Genomic DNA, 17,684 nt, shown 5'->3' with positions numbered 1-17,684 from the left:
TTATACAAAAGCATTAACTTAATCAATTAATCATGTTACACACAGCTGGCATGTAATATGTATAACACAATTATTCCAAGGTACCTTTAATGCTACTGTCACTGAACTCGGCGGGGCTGGGTGGTGGGGTTGCTGCCGTCCGCACAGACTTTGTTACAACTGTGGTGACGGATTGACGCGTGCGAGGCTCTAGGTGCTCTAGCCTGCTCGTCACCCCTGCAACTAGCCTATCCGAGCTATCTACCGGAGTATGTTTCAACTCTTTCGTGGGGCTTACTTTTTGTGGAATGCGTGAAATTAATTTACCTTTACCTTCGCTAAAACTTTTCTTTGTATCATCATCACCTAGCCTGTCGACTTGTTTAGATTTTTCAACAAACGATTTTGAAGCTACTGCCTCTTCATTCTCTATTCTATCTGAACCATGGGGTGCTGAGGAAACGTTATAGCTTCCGGAAGCTAGTGAATCATCGGATTCTCTTTTAGTATCTTCCCAGAACTTTTCAGTCGCATCTTTCAAACCTACCGCAGCATGATCTACTTCTTTCGCAATTTTATGAGTTGCAGATTTGGCTCCTTTTACAATGCTTGATATCACTCCTTTTCGTTTTTTTGATTTCTTATCTTCATCCAGAGAAGCATCTCGGTCCAAAGAACTGCGGGCCGAACTTGAAGCGGAGTCAGAATAATCTTGAGCATTTCCAAATGCATAGGGTTCGTTTCGTTGTTCAGCAGCACTTCTTGTATCTGCTAAAAACATCATTGTAGCTAATTTTGCATCAGATATTGATTCTGGAGCATTTGACACATCTGCTTGAGTGATTTTTTGTTTTTCAGCAGTACTAGCTTTTTTGTCAGGAATGTTCACGGTGTCATGCTTAGATCCTTTGAAAATACCAGAAAAGAGTTTGCTACCCTTTTCTTTGCCTTTTTTCGCTGCTTTCGAAACTTTTTCAGTTGATGCTTCTGCTGTTTGCGCTACGTCCGCAATAGCCGAAGATGTCTCGTCCTTGATGACAGTGGCACCATCCTTAATTTCTTTGCCTACTGCATCTGTAACTTGTTTCGATTTCTTTAATGCCGCTTCTGTGCCCTGCTTAGCTTTTCCAGTAACTTCCTTGGCTCCTTGAGCAACTTTATCAGCTGTAGCGTTTGCAGTATCAGACACTGCTTCAATTCCACTCATCAATTTACCTTTGGTTTTTTCTTTTGCACTTTTAGCAGCATTTGAGAGCTTTTGAGAGTCTTCAGCAACTTCCGAAGTTAACTTCGCTGTTGCATCCTGTGCACTACTTGCGACAGAGTCCTTTGTATGTTCAATATTCTTTGATGCCTCCTGCGCAGCTAGTTTTGCACGTTTGGTTTCTTCTTCCGCCTCTTTCTTCGTTTCGTCGAGAAATTCTTCCACCTCTTCTTTCGCTTCATCAACCATATGCTTAGCACCTTTGATAATACCAGTTAGGAATCCACCTGTTTCTTCTTTAGCTTTCTTTGCTGTCTGTGCAGTTTTATCTTTAGCAGATGTTGCAGTCTCAGCTACGGAATCAGCTGCTGATGTTAATTTATCTTTCGCAATTGCAACGTCATCCTTAATTTCTTTTCCCACATTGTCCGTGATGTCCTTTGATTTCTCAACAGCAGATTGTGCACTATCCTTAGCTTTCCCAATTAGTTCAGAAGTTCCCTTAGAAACTTTATCACCTGCAGCCTTAGCTGTATCAGACACACCTTCAACAGCAGCGACTATTGTTTTCTTCGTCTTGTCTTTTGCACTATCGGAAGCCTCTGAAAGTTTCTTAGAATCCTCAGTAATCTCTTGGGATAGTTTGGCTTTCACATCTTTTGAAGTATCTACGACGTTAGCTTTGGCATCTTCAATGTTTTCAGATGTCTTAAGTGCAGCTTGCTTAGCACGTTCGGTTTCTTCCTCTGCCTCTGTCTTTGTATCGTCTAGAAACTCTTCCACGTCATCTTTAATTTCATCAACCACATGTTTGGCACCTTGGAAAATACCAGAAAAGAATCCACCAGTTTTTTCCTTAGCCTTCTTCGCTTCCTGTGCAGTTTTGTCTTTAGCAGATGTTGCACTTTCAGCTACGGAATCAGCTGCTGAAGCTAATTTAACTTTTGCAATTGAAACATCTTCCTTAATTTCTTTTCCTACCTTGTTCTTGATGTCCTTCGATTTTTCAACTGCAGATTGCGTACCATGCTTAGCTTTCCCGATTAATTGAGAAGTTCCCTTAGAAACTTTATCACCTGCAGCTTTAGCTGTATCAGACACAGCCTCAACACCAGTAGCCAACGTTTTCTTCGTCTTGTCTTGCGCACTCTTTGAAGTATCTGAAAGTTTTTTAGAATCTTCAGCAATCTCTTGGGATAGTTTAGATTTTGCATCTTTGATGTCTTCAAATGTTTTAAGTCCAGCTTGCTTAGTATGTTCCGCTTCTTTTTCTGCCTCTGACTTTGTCTCTTCTACAAATTCTTCTACGTCATCTTTAATTTCATCAACCACATGTTTCGCACCTTGGAAAATACCAGAAAAGAATCCCCCAGTTTTTTCCTTAGCCTTCTTTGCTTCCTGAGCAGTCTTTTCACCTGCAGATGTAGCAGAGTCAGCTACAGAATCAGCAATTGAACTGACTTTCTCTTTACCAACAACGATATCATGCTTAATTTCTTTTTCTACCTCGTCCTTGATACCCTGAGATTTTTCAACGATGGATCGTGTGCCATCTGTAGCTTTCCCAGCAAGTTTGGAAGATTCTTGAGAAATTTTTTCAACTGCACCTGTCGCTGCATCAGAGATCGCTTCAACACCAGTGGTCAATTTTTTTTTAGTCTTGTCTTTTGCTTTTTTAGAGGCATCTGAAATCTTTTTAGAATCCTCAGAAATTTCCTGTGATAGTTTAGATGTTGCATCTTTTGTCAAATCTACGACTTTGTCTTTGGCATCTTTGACAGTTTCAGATGTCCGATCCGCAGCATGCTTTGCCCGTTCTGTTTCAGATTCTGCTTCTTGTTTTGTATCATCAAGGAACTCTTCTACATCTTCTTTGACATCATCAACTGCATGCTTCACCCCTTTGAAAATACCAGACAAAAATCCTCCAGTTTTTTCTTTAGCTTTTTTTACTTCCTCAGCAGTTTTGTCTTTAGCAGATGTAGCAGTATCGGCAACAGTACTTGCAGCGGAAGATAATTTTTCTTTACCAACTTCAACATCATGTCTGATTTCTTTGTCTACCTTGTCTTTGACGTCTTTGGACTTTTCCACAATAGATTTTGTGCCATCCTTGGCTTTAACAGCAACTTTAGAAGCTTCGTCAGCTACTTTATCAGCTGCAGATTTCGTGGTGTCAGATAGAACTTCAACACCAGTTGTCAATTTTTCCTTTGTCTTATCTTTAGCACTTTTAGCAATATCTATAATTTTTTGAGAATCCTCAGTAACTTCTCGGGACAGTTTAGCTTTGACTTCTTTTGTGCCATCTAGAACCTTGTCTTTGACATCTTTAATTTCCTTCGATGTGTCTTGCACAGCACGTCTTGCACGTTCTTCCTCTTCTTTAGCCTCCTTCTTCGTATCATCTACAAACTCTTCAATGTCCCCTTTAACGTCATCAACAGTGTGTTTGGTACCTTTGAAAATGCCTGATAAAAATCCACTACCTTTTTCTTTTGCCTTTTTAGCTTCTTTTGCTGTTTTAGCTTTTGCCGTTTCAACTGTATCCGTCACTGCATCTGCGGTTGAGACCAACGTATCTCCAACGACTTTTGCATCACGATTGATTTCTTCCTTCAGTTTCTCCTTGGTCTCCTTAGATTTTTCGATAATCTTTGCTCCGCTATCTTGAGCCTTGTCAAGCAGATTTGTAGCCTTTGCAGAAGCCGAATCGACAGTATCTTTCGTAGTATCAGATACGAGATCGACACCAGCTCCTAGTTTGGATTTTGTCTTATTTTTGACAGTCTCAACGCTATCCAGGATTTCATCTGTGGTATGCTTGACTTGTTTAGCTGCTTCTTGAGCGGCACGTCTAGCCTGTTCTTCTTCTTTTTTAGTCTCCTCCAGGAAATCAGCAGCATCACCTTTCACTTCGTCAACAGCATGTTTCGTAGTTTTGAAAATACCAGATAAAAATCCACTGCTTTTTTCCTTAGCTTTCTTAGCTTCCTTAGCAGTTTTGTCAATTACAGCTTCGGCAGTATCAGCTACAGCATCACCCGCTGAAGTCAGTTTTTCCTTAGCTACTCTGACATCATCGTCAACTTCTTTTCCCAGCTGTGCCTTTACATCCTTTGACTTTTCAACAATTGTTTTTGTGCCATCAGTTATTTTTCCAGTAAATTCTGTAGCTTCTTTAGAAACTTTCTCAGCAGTTACATTGGTGGCATCGGACACAACGTCAATGGCAGAATCTAGTTTTTCTGTGATGTTGTCTTTGGCACTTTTAGATGCGTCCGAAAGCTTCTTTGAATCTTCAGCAATCTCCTGAGATATTGTAGCATTTACAGTTTTAGCAGTATCTGCAACTTTGCCTTGGACCTCCTTAATTGTGTCTTGAGCAGCCTGCTTAGCACGTTCTTCGTCCTCTTTCAGATCTTTCTTCTTGCCATCAAAAAACTCTTCAACATCCTCCTTAGCTTCACTGACAGCATGTTTTGTACCTTTGAAAATACCAGAGAAAAATCCACTGCCCTTCTCTTTGGCCTTTTTGCTTTCCTTTGCCGTTTTGTCTTTTGCAGATTCAACAGTACTGGCAACTGCGACAGCGGTAGACGATAACTTATCTTTTACGATCTTAGCATCATCTTTTATTTCCTTGCTCAGCTGGTCCTTGGATTTATGGGCTGTAGTAATAAACTCCGTTACTCCTTGGGCAACCTTATCAGAGGCCTCCTTGGTACTGTCAGAAACAACCTCATATTCAGCAGCTATTTCCTCTTTTGTTTTATCTTTCGCACTCTTAGAAGCATCCAAAACCTTTTTAGAATCTTTAGCTACTTTCTGCGATAGTTGATGAGTAGCATCTTTTGTACTGTCTACAATTTCGCTTTTAATACCCTCGACTTTTCTAGCTACCTCCTGTGCAGCATATCTAGCACGTTCTTCCTCTCTTTTTGTTTCTTCCAGGAAGTCTCCGGCGTCTAATTTAACTTCGTCAACAGAGTGTTTGGCACCTTTAAAAATACCAGATAAAAATCCTCCTGTTTTTTCTTTAGCTTTCTTTACTTCAGCTGCTGTTTTGTCAATCGCAGTATCCGCAGTGTCGACTGTAGCATCAGCTACTGAAACTAATTTGTCCTTTACTGTTTTGGCATCATCTTCGATTTCCTTGCCCACTTTGTCTTTAAAATCTTTAGATTTTTCTGCAATTAATTGACTGCCATCCTTAGCTTTCGCAACAAAGTCAGAAGTTTCCTTAGAAATTTTATCAGCTGTAGATTTAGTGGCATCAGATAAGCTTTCAACACCAGTAGCAAATTTATCCTTGGTTTTGTCTGCTGCGTGTTTGGACGCATCTGCGAGCTTCTTGGAATCTTCAGAAATCTCTTGTGATAGTTTAGCTGTAGCATCTTTCGTTTCATCTACAATCTTGTCCTTGACATCTTTGATATTTTCAGACGTGACCTGTACAGTCTTCTTAGCACGTTCTGCTTCGGCTTCTGCTTCTTTCTTCGTATCATCGAAAAACTCTTCAACATCATCTTTGATTTCGTCAATAGCATGTTTGGCACCTTTGAAAATACCAGACAAGAACCCTCCAGTTGCTTCCTTAGCATTCTTAGCTTCCTGTACAGTTTTATCTTTGGCGGATGCAGCTGTATCAGCTACAGTGCTAGCAGCTGAAGTTAATTTATCTTTAGCTACTGCTACATCATCCTTTATTTCTTTTCCGATGTGGTCTTTGGTTTCCCTGGATTTTTCGATAACAGATTTTGTGTCCTCCTTAGTTTTCCCAATAAATTCGGCAGTTTCTTTAGCAGCTTTATCAGCTGCAGCTTTAGTAGTATCAGAAACAGTTTCGATACCGGTGGTAAACTTTACCTTGGCCTTGTCTTTTATATTCTTGGATGCTTCTGAGAGCTTTTTTGAATCTTCAGCGATCTCTTGAGATACTTTAGCTGCTGCATCTTTTGTCGTATTCACAACCTTGTCTTGGACTTCTTTAATTTTTTCAGATGTTTGATGAGCAGCCTGTTTACCATGTTCAGCTTCGGATTCCGCTTCTTTTTTGGTGTCATCAAGAAACTCTTCGAAGTCATCTTTGATCTCATCGACTGCATGTTTGGCGCCTTTGAAAATACCGGATAAGAATCCTCCCGTTTTGTCTTTAACCTTCTTCGCTTCCTCTGTGGTTTTGTCTTTAGCGGATGAAGCAGTGTCAGCTACAGAATCAGCAGTGGAAACTAATTTATCTTTTGCTATTGTGATGTCATCTTTAATTTCCTTCTCCACCTTGCCTTGAACATCCTTGGACTTATCAATAATGGATTGAGTACCATCCTTTGCCTTTTCAACAAGATCGGAAGTATCTTTTGAAAGTTTGTCAACTGTAGCTTTGGTGGCATCAGATACGATTCCAACACCAGTGCTCACCTTGCCTTCGGTTTTGTCTTTTAAACCCTTTGAGACATCTAGAAGCTTTTTAGAATCTTCACTAATCTCTTGCGATAGTTTAGTTGCTGCATTTTTTGTCGTATCTACAACTTTGTCTTTGACTTCTTTCACGTTTTCGGATGTCTTACTGGCAGCATGCTTAGTACGTTCTACCTCAGATTCTGCCTGTTTCTTATTATCTCCTATGAATTCGCCTACTTCTTCCTTTGCTTCATTAACTGTATGTTTGGCACCTTTGAAAATACCAGATAGGAATCCTCCAGTTTTTTCTTTAGCCTTTTTTGCCTCCAGTACAGTCTTGTCTTTGGCAGATACGGCAGAATCAGCTACAGTATCAGTTGCTGAAGCCAATTTATTTTTAGCCAGTTCGACGTCATCTTTAATTTGTTGACTAACCTGGTCCTTGATGTCTTTGGATTTTTCAGCAGCCGACTGTGCGCTATCCTCAACTTTTCCAACAATCTCCGATGTTTGTACAGAAACTTTATCAGCTGTAGCTTTAGCTGTGTCAGAAACGACTTTGATTCCAGTGGTGAATTTGTCCTTTGCTTTGTCTTCTACACTCTTAGATACGTCCGAGAGTTTTTCAGAGCCTTCAATAATTCCTTTTGAAGTTTCATTCTTCACGTCCGTGACACGACTTACAGTTGCGTCTTTGGTGTCTCTGACTTTATCAAATGTGTCTTGTGCAGCACGTCGAGCACGTTCTTCTTCTCGCTTTGCTTCCTCGAGAAAATCACCGGCATCTCCTTTAACATCATCGACAGAATGTTTGGCACCCTTGAAAATTCCAGAAAAGAATCGACTGCCTTTTTCCTTTGTCTTCTTGGCTCCTTTTGTAGTTTTTTCAGCTGCCGACTCAGCAGTGTCGACCACAGCATCAGCTGCTGATGCAAGTTTATCCTTGACTACTTTAGTATCATCCTTGATTTCCTTGCTGACTTTATCTTTTATGTCCTTAGACTTTTCAACTACAGTTTGTGTACCATCCTTAGCTTTAACAACAAGGCCAGAAGTTTCCTCAGCAACCTTATCAGTGGCAGCTTTGGTAGTATCCGACACAAATTCTACACCGGTCGTAAACTTCTCCTTGGTCTTGTCTTTGACAACCCTGGAGACGTCTTGTAGCTTTTTAGAATCTTCAGCGATCTCCTGCGACGCTTTGGCCGCTGCATCTTTTGTCGTACCCAAGACTTTACTTTTGATATCCTTAACATTTTCAGACATTTGATGAGCAGCGTGCTTGGCATGTTCTGCATCAGATTCGGCTTCTTTTTTGGTGTCATCTAGAAACTCTTCAAAGTCGTCTTTCACTTCTTCAACTGCATGTTTGGCACCTTTAAAAATGCCAGACAAAAACCCTCCAGATTTTTCTTTCGCCTTCTTCGCTCCTTCTGTGGTTTTATCTTTAGCGGATGAAGCACTATCAGCTATAGTGTCGGCAGCTGAAGCTAATGTATCTTTCGCTACTGTGATGTCATCTTTTATCTCTTTCTCCACCTTGTCCTTAATATCCTTGGATTTATCAACAACGGATTGGGTCCCATCCTTTACCTTGCCAACAAGTTCCGTAGTTTCCTTCGAAACTTTGCCAGCAGTAGCTTTTGTGGCATCAGCCACAACTTCGACACCGGTAGACAATTTCTGTTTGGTTTCATCTTTTACATTCTTAGAAGCATCTGAAAGCTTTTTGGAATCTTCAACAATTTCTTGCGACAGTTTAGACGTGACATCCTTAGCCGAATCTACGACTTTGCCTTTGGCATCTTTGATCTTTTTAGATGACTCATGAGCGATGCGTTGGGCACGTTCAGCTTCAGATTCTGCTTCTTTGCGTGTCTCTTCTAAAAAGTCGCCTACATCTTCTTTAGCTTCATCTGCCGCGTGTTTGGCACCTTTGAAGATGCCGGAGAAAAATCCAGTAGTTTTTTCTTTAGCTTTTTTGACTTCAGACGTTGTTTTGTCGATTGCAGCATCAGCAGTTTCAGCTGTTGCATCAGCGGCTGAAGCTAATTTATCCTTCACAATCTTAGCATCATCTTTAATTTCTTGTTTCACGTTATTTTTGACGTCCTTGGATGTCTCAACAATCGTTTGTGTACTACCTTTAGCTCTTCCTAGAAGGTCGGAAGTTCCTTTAGAAACTGTATCAGCTGCAGTCTTGGTTGTGTCAGACATGACTTCGACCCCTGTGACCAATTTTTCCTCAGTTTTGTCCTTTGCATTTTTGGACGCATCAAAAAGCTTTCGTGAATCCTCAGCAATCTCCTGTGATAGCTTGGCTGTTGTATCCTTTGCCATATCTACGACCTTGTCTTTCACGTCTTTAACATTTTCTGATGTCTCATGGGCAGTGCACTTAGCACGGTCTGCTTCCAACTCTGCCTCTTTCTTGGTATCTTCGAGAAACTCTCCAACGTCATCTTTGATTTCATCAACTGCATGTTTAGCACCTTTAAAGATGCCAGACAAAAATCCGCTTGTTTTTTCTTTTGCCTTCTTCGTTTCATCTACAGTTTTATCTTTGGCGAATGCAACAGTATCAACTACGCCATCAGCAGCTGAGGCCAATTTCTCTTTAGCTATTACAACGTCATCTGTAATTTCTTTACTGACCTTATCTTTGGCGTCCTTAGACTTTTCTGCAATGGATTGTGCACTGTCCTTAGCTTTGTCAGCAATCTCAGAAGTTTTCTTCGAAACTGTATCAGCTGCGACTTTAGCTGTATCGGCCACAACTTCGATACCGGTAGTAAATTTATCCTCAGTCTTATATTTCGCATCCTTTGAAGCATCCAACAGCCTTTGTGAATCTTCACTAACTTCAGTAGAAATTTTGGTTTTCACATTCTCTGTATTATCTTTGATTTTGTCTTTAACACTGTCAACTTTATCCCCTGTTTCTTTAGCAGCACGTCTAGCACGGTCTTCTTCTTCCTTGGCCTCTTTCTTTGTGTCATCCAGAAACTCTTCAATGTCTTCTTTGACGTCATCAACAGCCTCTTTAGCACCTTTGAAAATTCCAGAAAAGAACCCACCAGTTTTCTCTTTAGCTTTCTTTGCTTCTTTAGTAGTTTTTTCTTTGGCTGATGTAGCAGTGTCGGCAACCGTATCAGCCATCGTATATAATTTGTCTTTGACTACTTTGATATCACCTCTGATTTCCAATCCAGCTTTGTCCTTGATGTCTTTGGATTTGTCAGTGATTGTGCTAGCACCTTGCTTAGCTTTACCAACCAGTTCTGTAGCTTCATTCGAAATCTTATCAGCAGTACTCTTCGTAGTATCGGCAACAAGTTCAACTCCACTAGTCAATTCTTCTTTTGTTTTATCCATTACATTCTGTGATGTATCTACAAGTTTTTTTGAGCCATCGGTAACTTTCTCAACAAGTTTAGCTTCAATATCTTTTGCATCGTCTACAATTTTATCTTTTACAACTCTCACCTTTGTAGATGTTTCTTGAGCAGCATGTTTAGCACGTTCTTCCTCTTCATTCGCCTCTTTCTTTGTGTCCTCAAGGAATTCTTCAATATCTTCCTTAACTTCATCAGCTGCATGTTTAGCACTTTTGAAGATTCCAGATAAAAATCCACCAGATTTTTCCTTAGCCTTTTTCTCTTCTTTTGCGGTCTTCTCTTTTGTAGCTTCGGCAGCACTGGCCATGGCACCACCTGCTGCAACTACTTCATCTTTGACTGTTGTTGCATTATCCTTAATTTCTTTACTGATTTTGTCTTTGACGTCGTGAGATTTGGTGACAATTACTTCTGTGCCATCTTTGGCTTTTCCAATAAGTCCTGCGCTACCTTCGGAAACTTTAGTGGCCGCATTTTTGGCGGCCTTAGATACACTGTCAACTTCTCCAGCCAGTTTCTCTGTTGTTTTATCTTTTGTACTCTTAGAAGCATCTACAAGCTTCTTTGAATCCTCGGAGATTACGTGGGATATTTGAGCTAATGCACCTTTAGTATCATCTATAATTTCAGTTTTCATTTTTTCAGATGCTTCTTGAGCAGCACGTCTAGCCTTTTCTTCTTCTTTCTTTGTCTCCTCCAAAAAGTCAACAGCATCTCCTTTGACTTCGTCGATGGAATGTTTAGTTCCTTTGAAGATGCCAGATAAAAAGCCACTTGTTTTTTCCTTAACTTTCTTTGCTTCTTTTGTGGTTTTGTCTTTTGCAGCTCCAGCAGTGTCAGCTACAGAATCAGCTGCTGATCTTAATTTATCTTTTACAATCTTAGCATCATTTATAATTTCCTCACTTACCTTGTCTTTGGTTTCCTTGGATTTCTCAACAATCGATTCTGTACCACCTTTAGCCGCTTGGGCAAGGTCTTTTGTGCCTTCTGACACCTTTTGAGCTGCATCAGAAACAATTTCGACACCCGTAGCTAATTTTTCCTTGGTGTTATCTTTAGCTCTATTGGATGCATTCAGAAGTTTCTGAGAATCATCGGAAATTTCCTGGGCCAGTTTATCCTTTGCATTTTTGGTACTATCCACAACATCGTCTTTGACATTTTTTAGTTTCTCCGCTGTTCCTTGAGCAACGTGTTTTGCATCTTGTCCGACTTCTTCAGCAGCTTTCTTAGTTTGTTCCGCAAGCTCTGCGGCATCATCTTTAACTTCATCAACAGCCTGCTTCGTACCTTTGAAGATACCGGACAGAAATCGGCTGCCCTTATGTTTAATTTTTTTTGATTTCTTTGTCGCTTTCTCACTTGTCTCTCCAATAACATCAGTGATCGCATCTTCCGTTGATGAAACTTTGTCTTTCAAAATGTTCACTTCTTGTTTTGTTTTGTGACTAATTTCATCTTTAACCGTGTTAGAAGTTTCAACCATTTTTTTGGCATCATCTTCAACACCATCGGCTATTTTCTTTGCTTCTTGAGACACCTTAGTGGTTGCATCTCGAGTGGCATCAGAAACAACTCCATAATCTGTGGCCAATTTGTGCTGAGCCGTGTCTTTAATGCTTTCAGAAGTCTTTTTTAACGCTGCAGCATCACGATCTATAGCCTCAGACAGTTGTGCTCCCAAGACCTTTGCATCACTGACAATATTAGTTTTTGAATCCTCTAATTTGTCAGATGTTTTTTGAGCTACACTAGCTGCTGAATGTTCTGCCTCCTTCACCTGTTTTGGTGGACCTTTGAAAAAACCTGTTACATCATCAGTCACTTCATCAATAGTCTGCTTGGTTCCTGTGAATATGCCAGAAAGGAAACCATCACTGCCTTTCTCATGCAGATTTGGGTCGTCTTTAGAAGCGTTACCTGTGTGGACGATGGATGCGTTGTACATGGTGTCACTAGGTGAGGGAGACTCTTTCTTCGAAGGACTCGGAAGTTTTGGTTGCTTCACATCTCCGATTGAAACTCCAATGTCAACAGTTGCACTTCCTTTCCTGGATTCATCCAAGAATTGGGTAGTCGCATATTTCAAATCACCTACAACAGGCAATTCCCCTTGTTTGGTTTTAGATTCGGTATCTTCAACCGAAGGTAAACCTACGTCTCTGGTTACTGCAACGTTTTTCAGATCAGCCAAGAATGAAGCTGTTGCTAATCTGAGGTCCTCGTCTGCGCTGTCAATGGAAGTTTCTCGTGATGATTGTTTGTCCTTCGATTTAGTTCGCTTTTTATTCTTGGACTTAGGGCTTTTGAAAATTCCAAAGAAACCTCCTCCTTTTTCTTTAGTACTGTCGTCATCAGATCCAACTGATTTATCACCAGCAACGTTTGCTTTGCCATTCGTGGGTACTGTTTCAGATATTACAGACTTTGTTAACAAAGTTTGTTCATCTGATGTCGGTTCTTGTGAAATGATTTTCTTATCACTGTTTGACCCTTCTTTAATACCTGGAGCATCTTTCTTATAGGTGTGCTCTGTTTTTCGTTCAATGATTCTTATACCCAATTCTGGATGAGTCGCAGCTGTCATTGGAACAGGAATCTCAGATTTGGGACGGATGTCATGCTTGCTTACATCATCCTGACCACCTTGAATCATTTCAGTAACCTGTGTGGTAGTTGTTGAGACTACTTTCTGAGATTTCTGCAAACTATCATCTTTGTGATGTGGCTGCTTTGCCTTTTCTTCTTCTTCTGCGGCTTCTTTTTTAGTTTCGTGCCAAAATTCTTTGACATCCTCAGTTACTTCATCGATGGCATGCTTAGCATCTTTCAATATTCCTGGTAAGAATCCCGCACTTTTTTCTTTAGGTTCTTTTACTTCTTTTGTATCCTTTTCCGTGACTACTTTAGCATCTTTATTTACTTTAGATACTTCGATGTCACCTTTTAGATTCTTAGCATCTTTACCAGTGGTCTTAGTTCCTTCAGGTTTCTTTTGATCATACGAACTTTCCACGACTGGCTTATTACCATTCGCAAGTTCATCATGAGTGCTAGAACGTAACACAGGGAAGCTAATATCATCTGCAGCTTTTCTAGTATCATGAAGAAATTTTTCTGTTGCGATTCTCAGCTCCTCATCTCCGCTGTCAAAAGATGTTTCTTTAGACGAGTCCTTGTCTTTGGACTTACCTCTCTTTTTACTTTTTGACTTTGGACTCTTGAATATTCCAAAGAATCCACCACTCTTCTCTTTGACTTCATCCGATGCATCCTTCACTTCGGTACCCAATTCCTGTGATAACGCTTCAGCTTTAGTAGTCAATTTTTTTTCCCCAGTTATTGCAGGCTCAGTTATAACCTTGACATCACGCTGTACTTCCATAGAAACTTTTTCTTGGAAATTTTTAGTTCCTTCATGAAGATTTTTACTACCTTCTTTAAAAGAATCACTGATAGTATCTGTAGTTTTTTTGATATCTTGGCCAGTAGCGGTCATTTGGTCCGTAATGTCGGGAATCTTTGTTGGTACAGCTTCTCCAATAATTTTAACATCCTTTTCGACGACATTTATTATTTCGCCTCCTGCCTGTCTGGAACTTTCACCTACAGTAGTGATGTCCGATTTCAAATCTTGGCTAGCAGCAGGGATGCTACCAACCGCGACTACTATTCCAGCAGTAGTACTTGCGAGACCTTCTGATGTTTTATTCGCAACATTCAGTGCCCCATCTGAAATCGTTTTCTGAACATCAGCTTCAGCTTTTTCTGCAGCAGCTTTAACGTCATAAAATGTTCCTTTAATCTTATCTGTAGGTGTGTCAAATTCATAATGGACATTATCAACAAATCTATCTTTTTTAATGTCAATGATATCTTGAGGAGATGTTATTTTTTGACCGGCAGAATCTCTTCTTTGGTCTGCGACCTTTTTTGTGTCATCCAAAAATTTAGCTGTTGTAATTCTGAGTTCTTCATCTCCGCTATCAAATGATGTTTCTTTCGAAGATCCCTTGTCTTTTGATTTACTTCTTTTCTTACTTTTGGATTTAGGACTCTTAAAGATTCCAAAGAAACCACTGCCTTTATCTTTCGATTCTTCTTTAAGATCTTTAGTATTATCACTAACTTTTTGAATAGTGGTCGGCGTATCCTTGGAATTTATTTTTTCATCAGTAACATATTGGACTGATTCCCTTATCACTTTTGTAGTTTTACCTGCATCTCCCAAAGACTTTTCAATTGATGTTGAGCCACCTGATGATTTGGTACTGTCAATCAACTTATCTTTAGCAACAATAGCAATGTTAACGTCTTGTGAATTTTGTTTAGGATCTGTAGGAATTGAATGGATAGGTTTGGTTTTATCCTTCAAAGTTTGTGCTTTGTGTATAGTGACATCGCGATCTGGATCAACAATGTCTTTATCTTTATTTAAGTCTGGGCTCACGAGTGAATTATTATCTTTCTGGCTACCTTGGAAGTTTTCAGTGACAATTACGGTGGTACCACCAGTACTCAAAATGTTCGTTGTAGTTTTTGTGGGTTCTTTAGGCAACCCTTGAAAGACTTCAGCAGTTCTTCTAGTATCATCCAGAAATTCTGCAGTAGATACCTTAATATTTCTGAGTGGATTGCTCTTTTGATCATCTAATGGAGCACTTGGTTGATAAACTGGGCTAGAAGTGCGGTCAGGTTGATGAGCTGAATCAGCTGTTTTTCTCGTGTCTTCAAGGAATTTCAGTGTCGAATTTTTAGCATCTTCATCTCCACTGTCGAATGATACATCCTTGGAATCTTTAGATTTTAACTTCTTCGATTTCGGTGTCTTGAAAATACCTGAGAATATCCCACTAGATTTATCTTTCAATTTTTTAGATTCTTTTTCAGCTTTGTCTTTGTTGTCCTCTGCATCTTGTTGGACATTGTATATAATTTCGTAAGCAGATACCCTGGGATCTTCTTGTGGCTTGGCTGCAGATACAGTTTCTTTAACATCAATTTTCGTTGAATCAATTTTAAGGATGCCTTTAATCTCTTTTGGTTTTTGCTTCAGTTCTTGACTAGCTTGATCAACAGCAATTCCCAACTTCTCATCAATCTCTTTTCCCTCGCTCGCTAACTTTTCTTTTTCACTACCAATGTCTTTATTAACATCAGATAGCATTGCATTGGCATCATCATAAATTTTTGCAACGCTCTTTACAGGACCTTTACTCAAATCACTTTCAGTTTTCAGATCACCTGATAAATCTTTCACGTCCTTCCCTACCTTATCAGATCTAAATTCTATTTCCTTGACTACGCCTGAAATGACAACTTTACCTTTCTGTATGTGTTCGTCTATCGGTTTTTCACTGAAACAAGAAGATTCTGTGTCTAAGATTACTTCCGGTATCTTGGGGGATTGCGCAGTGATTGTAGTTATAATATCTGTCGTTGGTTGGCCTATGTAACGTGTTTCGCTAGTTACAATTGATACAGATTCTTTGGGATCTGTTGTTGTTACACTAGCACCTGAACCAATTACGGGATCGCTCGGGCCGAAGTAATACGTTTCCCTGGTTTGGGGTTCACGGACAATTTGAGATTCTCTAGTAACAGGTGGAGTATAATCGGTAATGGTTGTTGTCTTCACGGTAATGTTTTGCCCTAGATTAATGGGATCCTTTTGCTTAACAGTAATATGTTTAGTAGACAATGGTAAATCACTGTTATCAAAATCTATACTAGGACCTGAGACATGATATTGTTTAGTAATAGCTGGTTCGACATCTTTTTGAGAGAAAGTATGCACTGTGGTTGTTTGACCTAATTTCGGATCTTTTTCTGTAACAGTAGTGATTTTATCTGACAAAATTAAATGTGGCCCTACAGCACCTGCCGCCTCTTTACTCTCTTGCGCATCATCATCATCATTAACCACCGACCACCCTTCCGCTAACCTCTCCTTCTTTCTCTCTGCGTCTTGTATTACACCTGTTAATTAAGTATCACATATTTTAGGCATCTAAAATCGTAATTAAAAAAAGTTTAGACTTATTTCATTCTAAAATGATTAGTGTAAGCTTGCTAGCTTGGTTTATGCGTTGATCGAGTAGCAATTAGGCTTTCCTATGTTTTGTGCGTAGGTGTATGTGCTCTGGAGCAGCTATCTCTGTCTAATCAACAAATTCGGCATACCTCATTCAATATGAAAGAAGTATATTTATTCGAGTTGAGGTATTATTTTTTCCTCACAAACACCGGTCTGTACTCATAAACATAAAAGTATGAATCAATTGAATCATACACTACATCAATTTTAATTTCTAATTTCTCAATAGTTCTTTCAGGGATGTATGTATTATATTGATACGCACTTTAATATCAGTATAAATGATTAAATTAGTTGATCCAGTGCTATCAAGAAGTTGATAAGTTTTGTAGCCTAAAATTTACTCACTGTCATTAAATAATTAATGATAATTTTAACATCCGAAATCAAGAGATTATAGAGTGCACAAAAGAAAACAGACCAAGAAAAAGAATATTTAATAATGATATTGTTGAGAGTAGCCTGATAAACGCTTCTAAGGACAGCTGCTCCGTGTGCCTGCACAGAAATAGGCATATTCATGCAGCGTCAAAGAATGCAGTGTTTCCTAGCTGAAAAAATAAATAAATCAGAAAGAACAAAAGAATTTGCTGAAAATATGACTGGGAAAGTTAGATAGGATACTGGAATGTTAGGAGTACTTATTTTACAATAGATGTAAAGAGTAGTGATAAGCTAATCACTGTAGTTATTATTTATTGAAAATAAGCAAGCCTAAAACGCGGATCAATCGGCACCGGTTTCCAGGAGCTGCTATCAAAAATAAAGTCATTAATGTGAAATGGTGATTAGAAACTGGAAATACCAAAGGCTGGTGAATTATTTCTGGCTAGAGTAGACAATGATGTCAATCTCAACATTAAATTATAAAATGTTGTTTGATCATTTTGAATAATAGAGTATTTGGAAATATTTCCCTGTTTAGACAAAGAAGGTTTTTGCGAAGAAAAGTTAATACTTCATCACATTTTTTCCTATTTTGGTGACTGGTGACAATTCAAATCCACACATAACACGTACTGAAAATATTTTTTAAGTGAAATAAAAATTCAAAGAGATATTACGGCATTATTAAAGAATGAAAAATTTTTTTCTATCCTATAACACGACACAGTTTAGTGATGTAAATCGTGGAATAAGCATCCAGAAGAACCATTAAAAAGATATCCCTTAAGCTGAAAGTGCCAATAAGGCTGTTAAGTATTATATTCCTAAATATAAGTAAAATTGGTCATGCTACAAAGATAAATGTGTTACGGAAATGGTGCTGCTGTCCTTAGATTTTTTTAAACCTCTGCTGTTAGGCAAAGCTCGGCTCCTTAACCGACCCATTTTCAAAAAAATTGTACATGTACTACTTACCAGAAACTATTTTGTTGGCATCTTCTATGACTCTCTGTCGTTTTATATTGTCATCGTCAGCGTCATCTTTAGATCTTTTCGTCATCGTATCGGAAATGTGACATTTGTATTCAACAAAGTCGGCCATCATATCGCCAAATTCCTTTTCATCACTGGCATATTTATCTTTTATAGGAGTCGAAGTTCCATTTGGTATAGTGCCATTGGTGACTGTGCGGTGCTCTTCAGTTGCTAAGTG

At 39.2% G+C, this 17,684-nt stretch overlaps 1 protein-coding gene across 30 annotated transcripts in view; it reads right to left on the bottom strand.

Annotated features, from left to right (window-relative positions):
- The window catches only part of LOC107220941 (ankyrin-3), a 98,940-nt gene that overhangs the window by 10,049 nt on the left and 71,207 nt on the right, over positions 1-17,684 (bottom strand). For 22 of the 30 annotated variants that reach the window (XM_046745932.1, XM_046745936.1, XM_046745994.1 and 19 more), the window contains 2 exons: positions 17,447-17,677; positions 85-15,966 (listed from right to left, as the gene is read on the bottom strand). In XM_046745932.1, the coding sequence (XP_046601888.1) occupies positions 85-15,966; positions 17,447-17,677 (16,113 nt within the window). Of the gene's footprint in view, positions 1-84; positions 15,967-16,285; positions 16,636-17,446; positions 17,678-17,684 lie in introns of those variants that run through there. The other 8 variants (XM_046746032.1, XM_046746014.1, XM_046746026.1 and 5 more) reach the window with 6 other exon arrangements.

This window comes from Neodiprion lecontei, chromosome 1, assembly GCF_021901455.1.
Source record: "Neodiprion lecontei isolate iyNeoLeco1 chromosome 1, iyNeoLeco1.1, whole genome shotgun sequence".
Lineage (NCBI taxonomy): Eukaryota > Metazoa > Arthropoda > Insecta > Hymenoptera > Diprionidae > Neodiprion > Neodiprion lecontei.
This window is presented reverse-complemented; position numbering and strand designations above follow the sequence as displayed.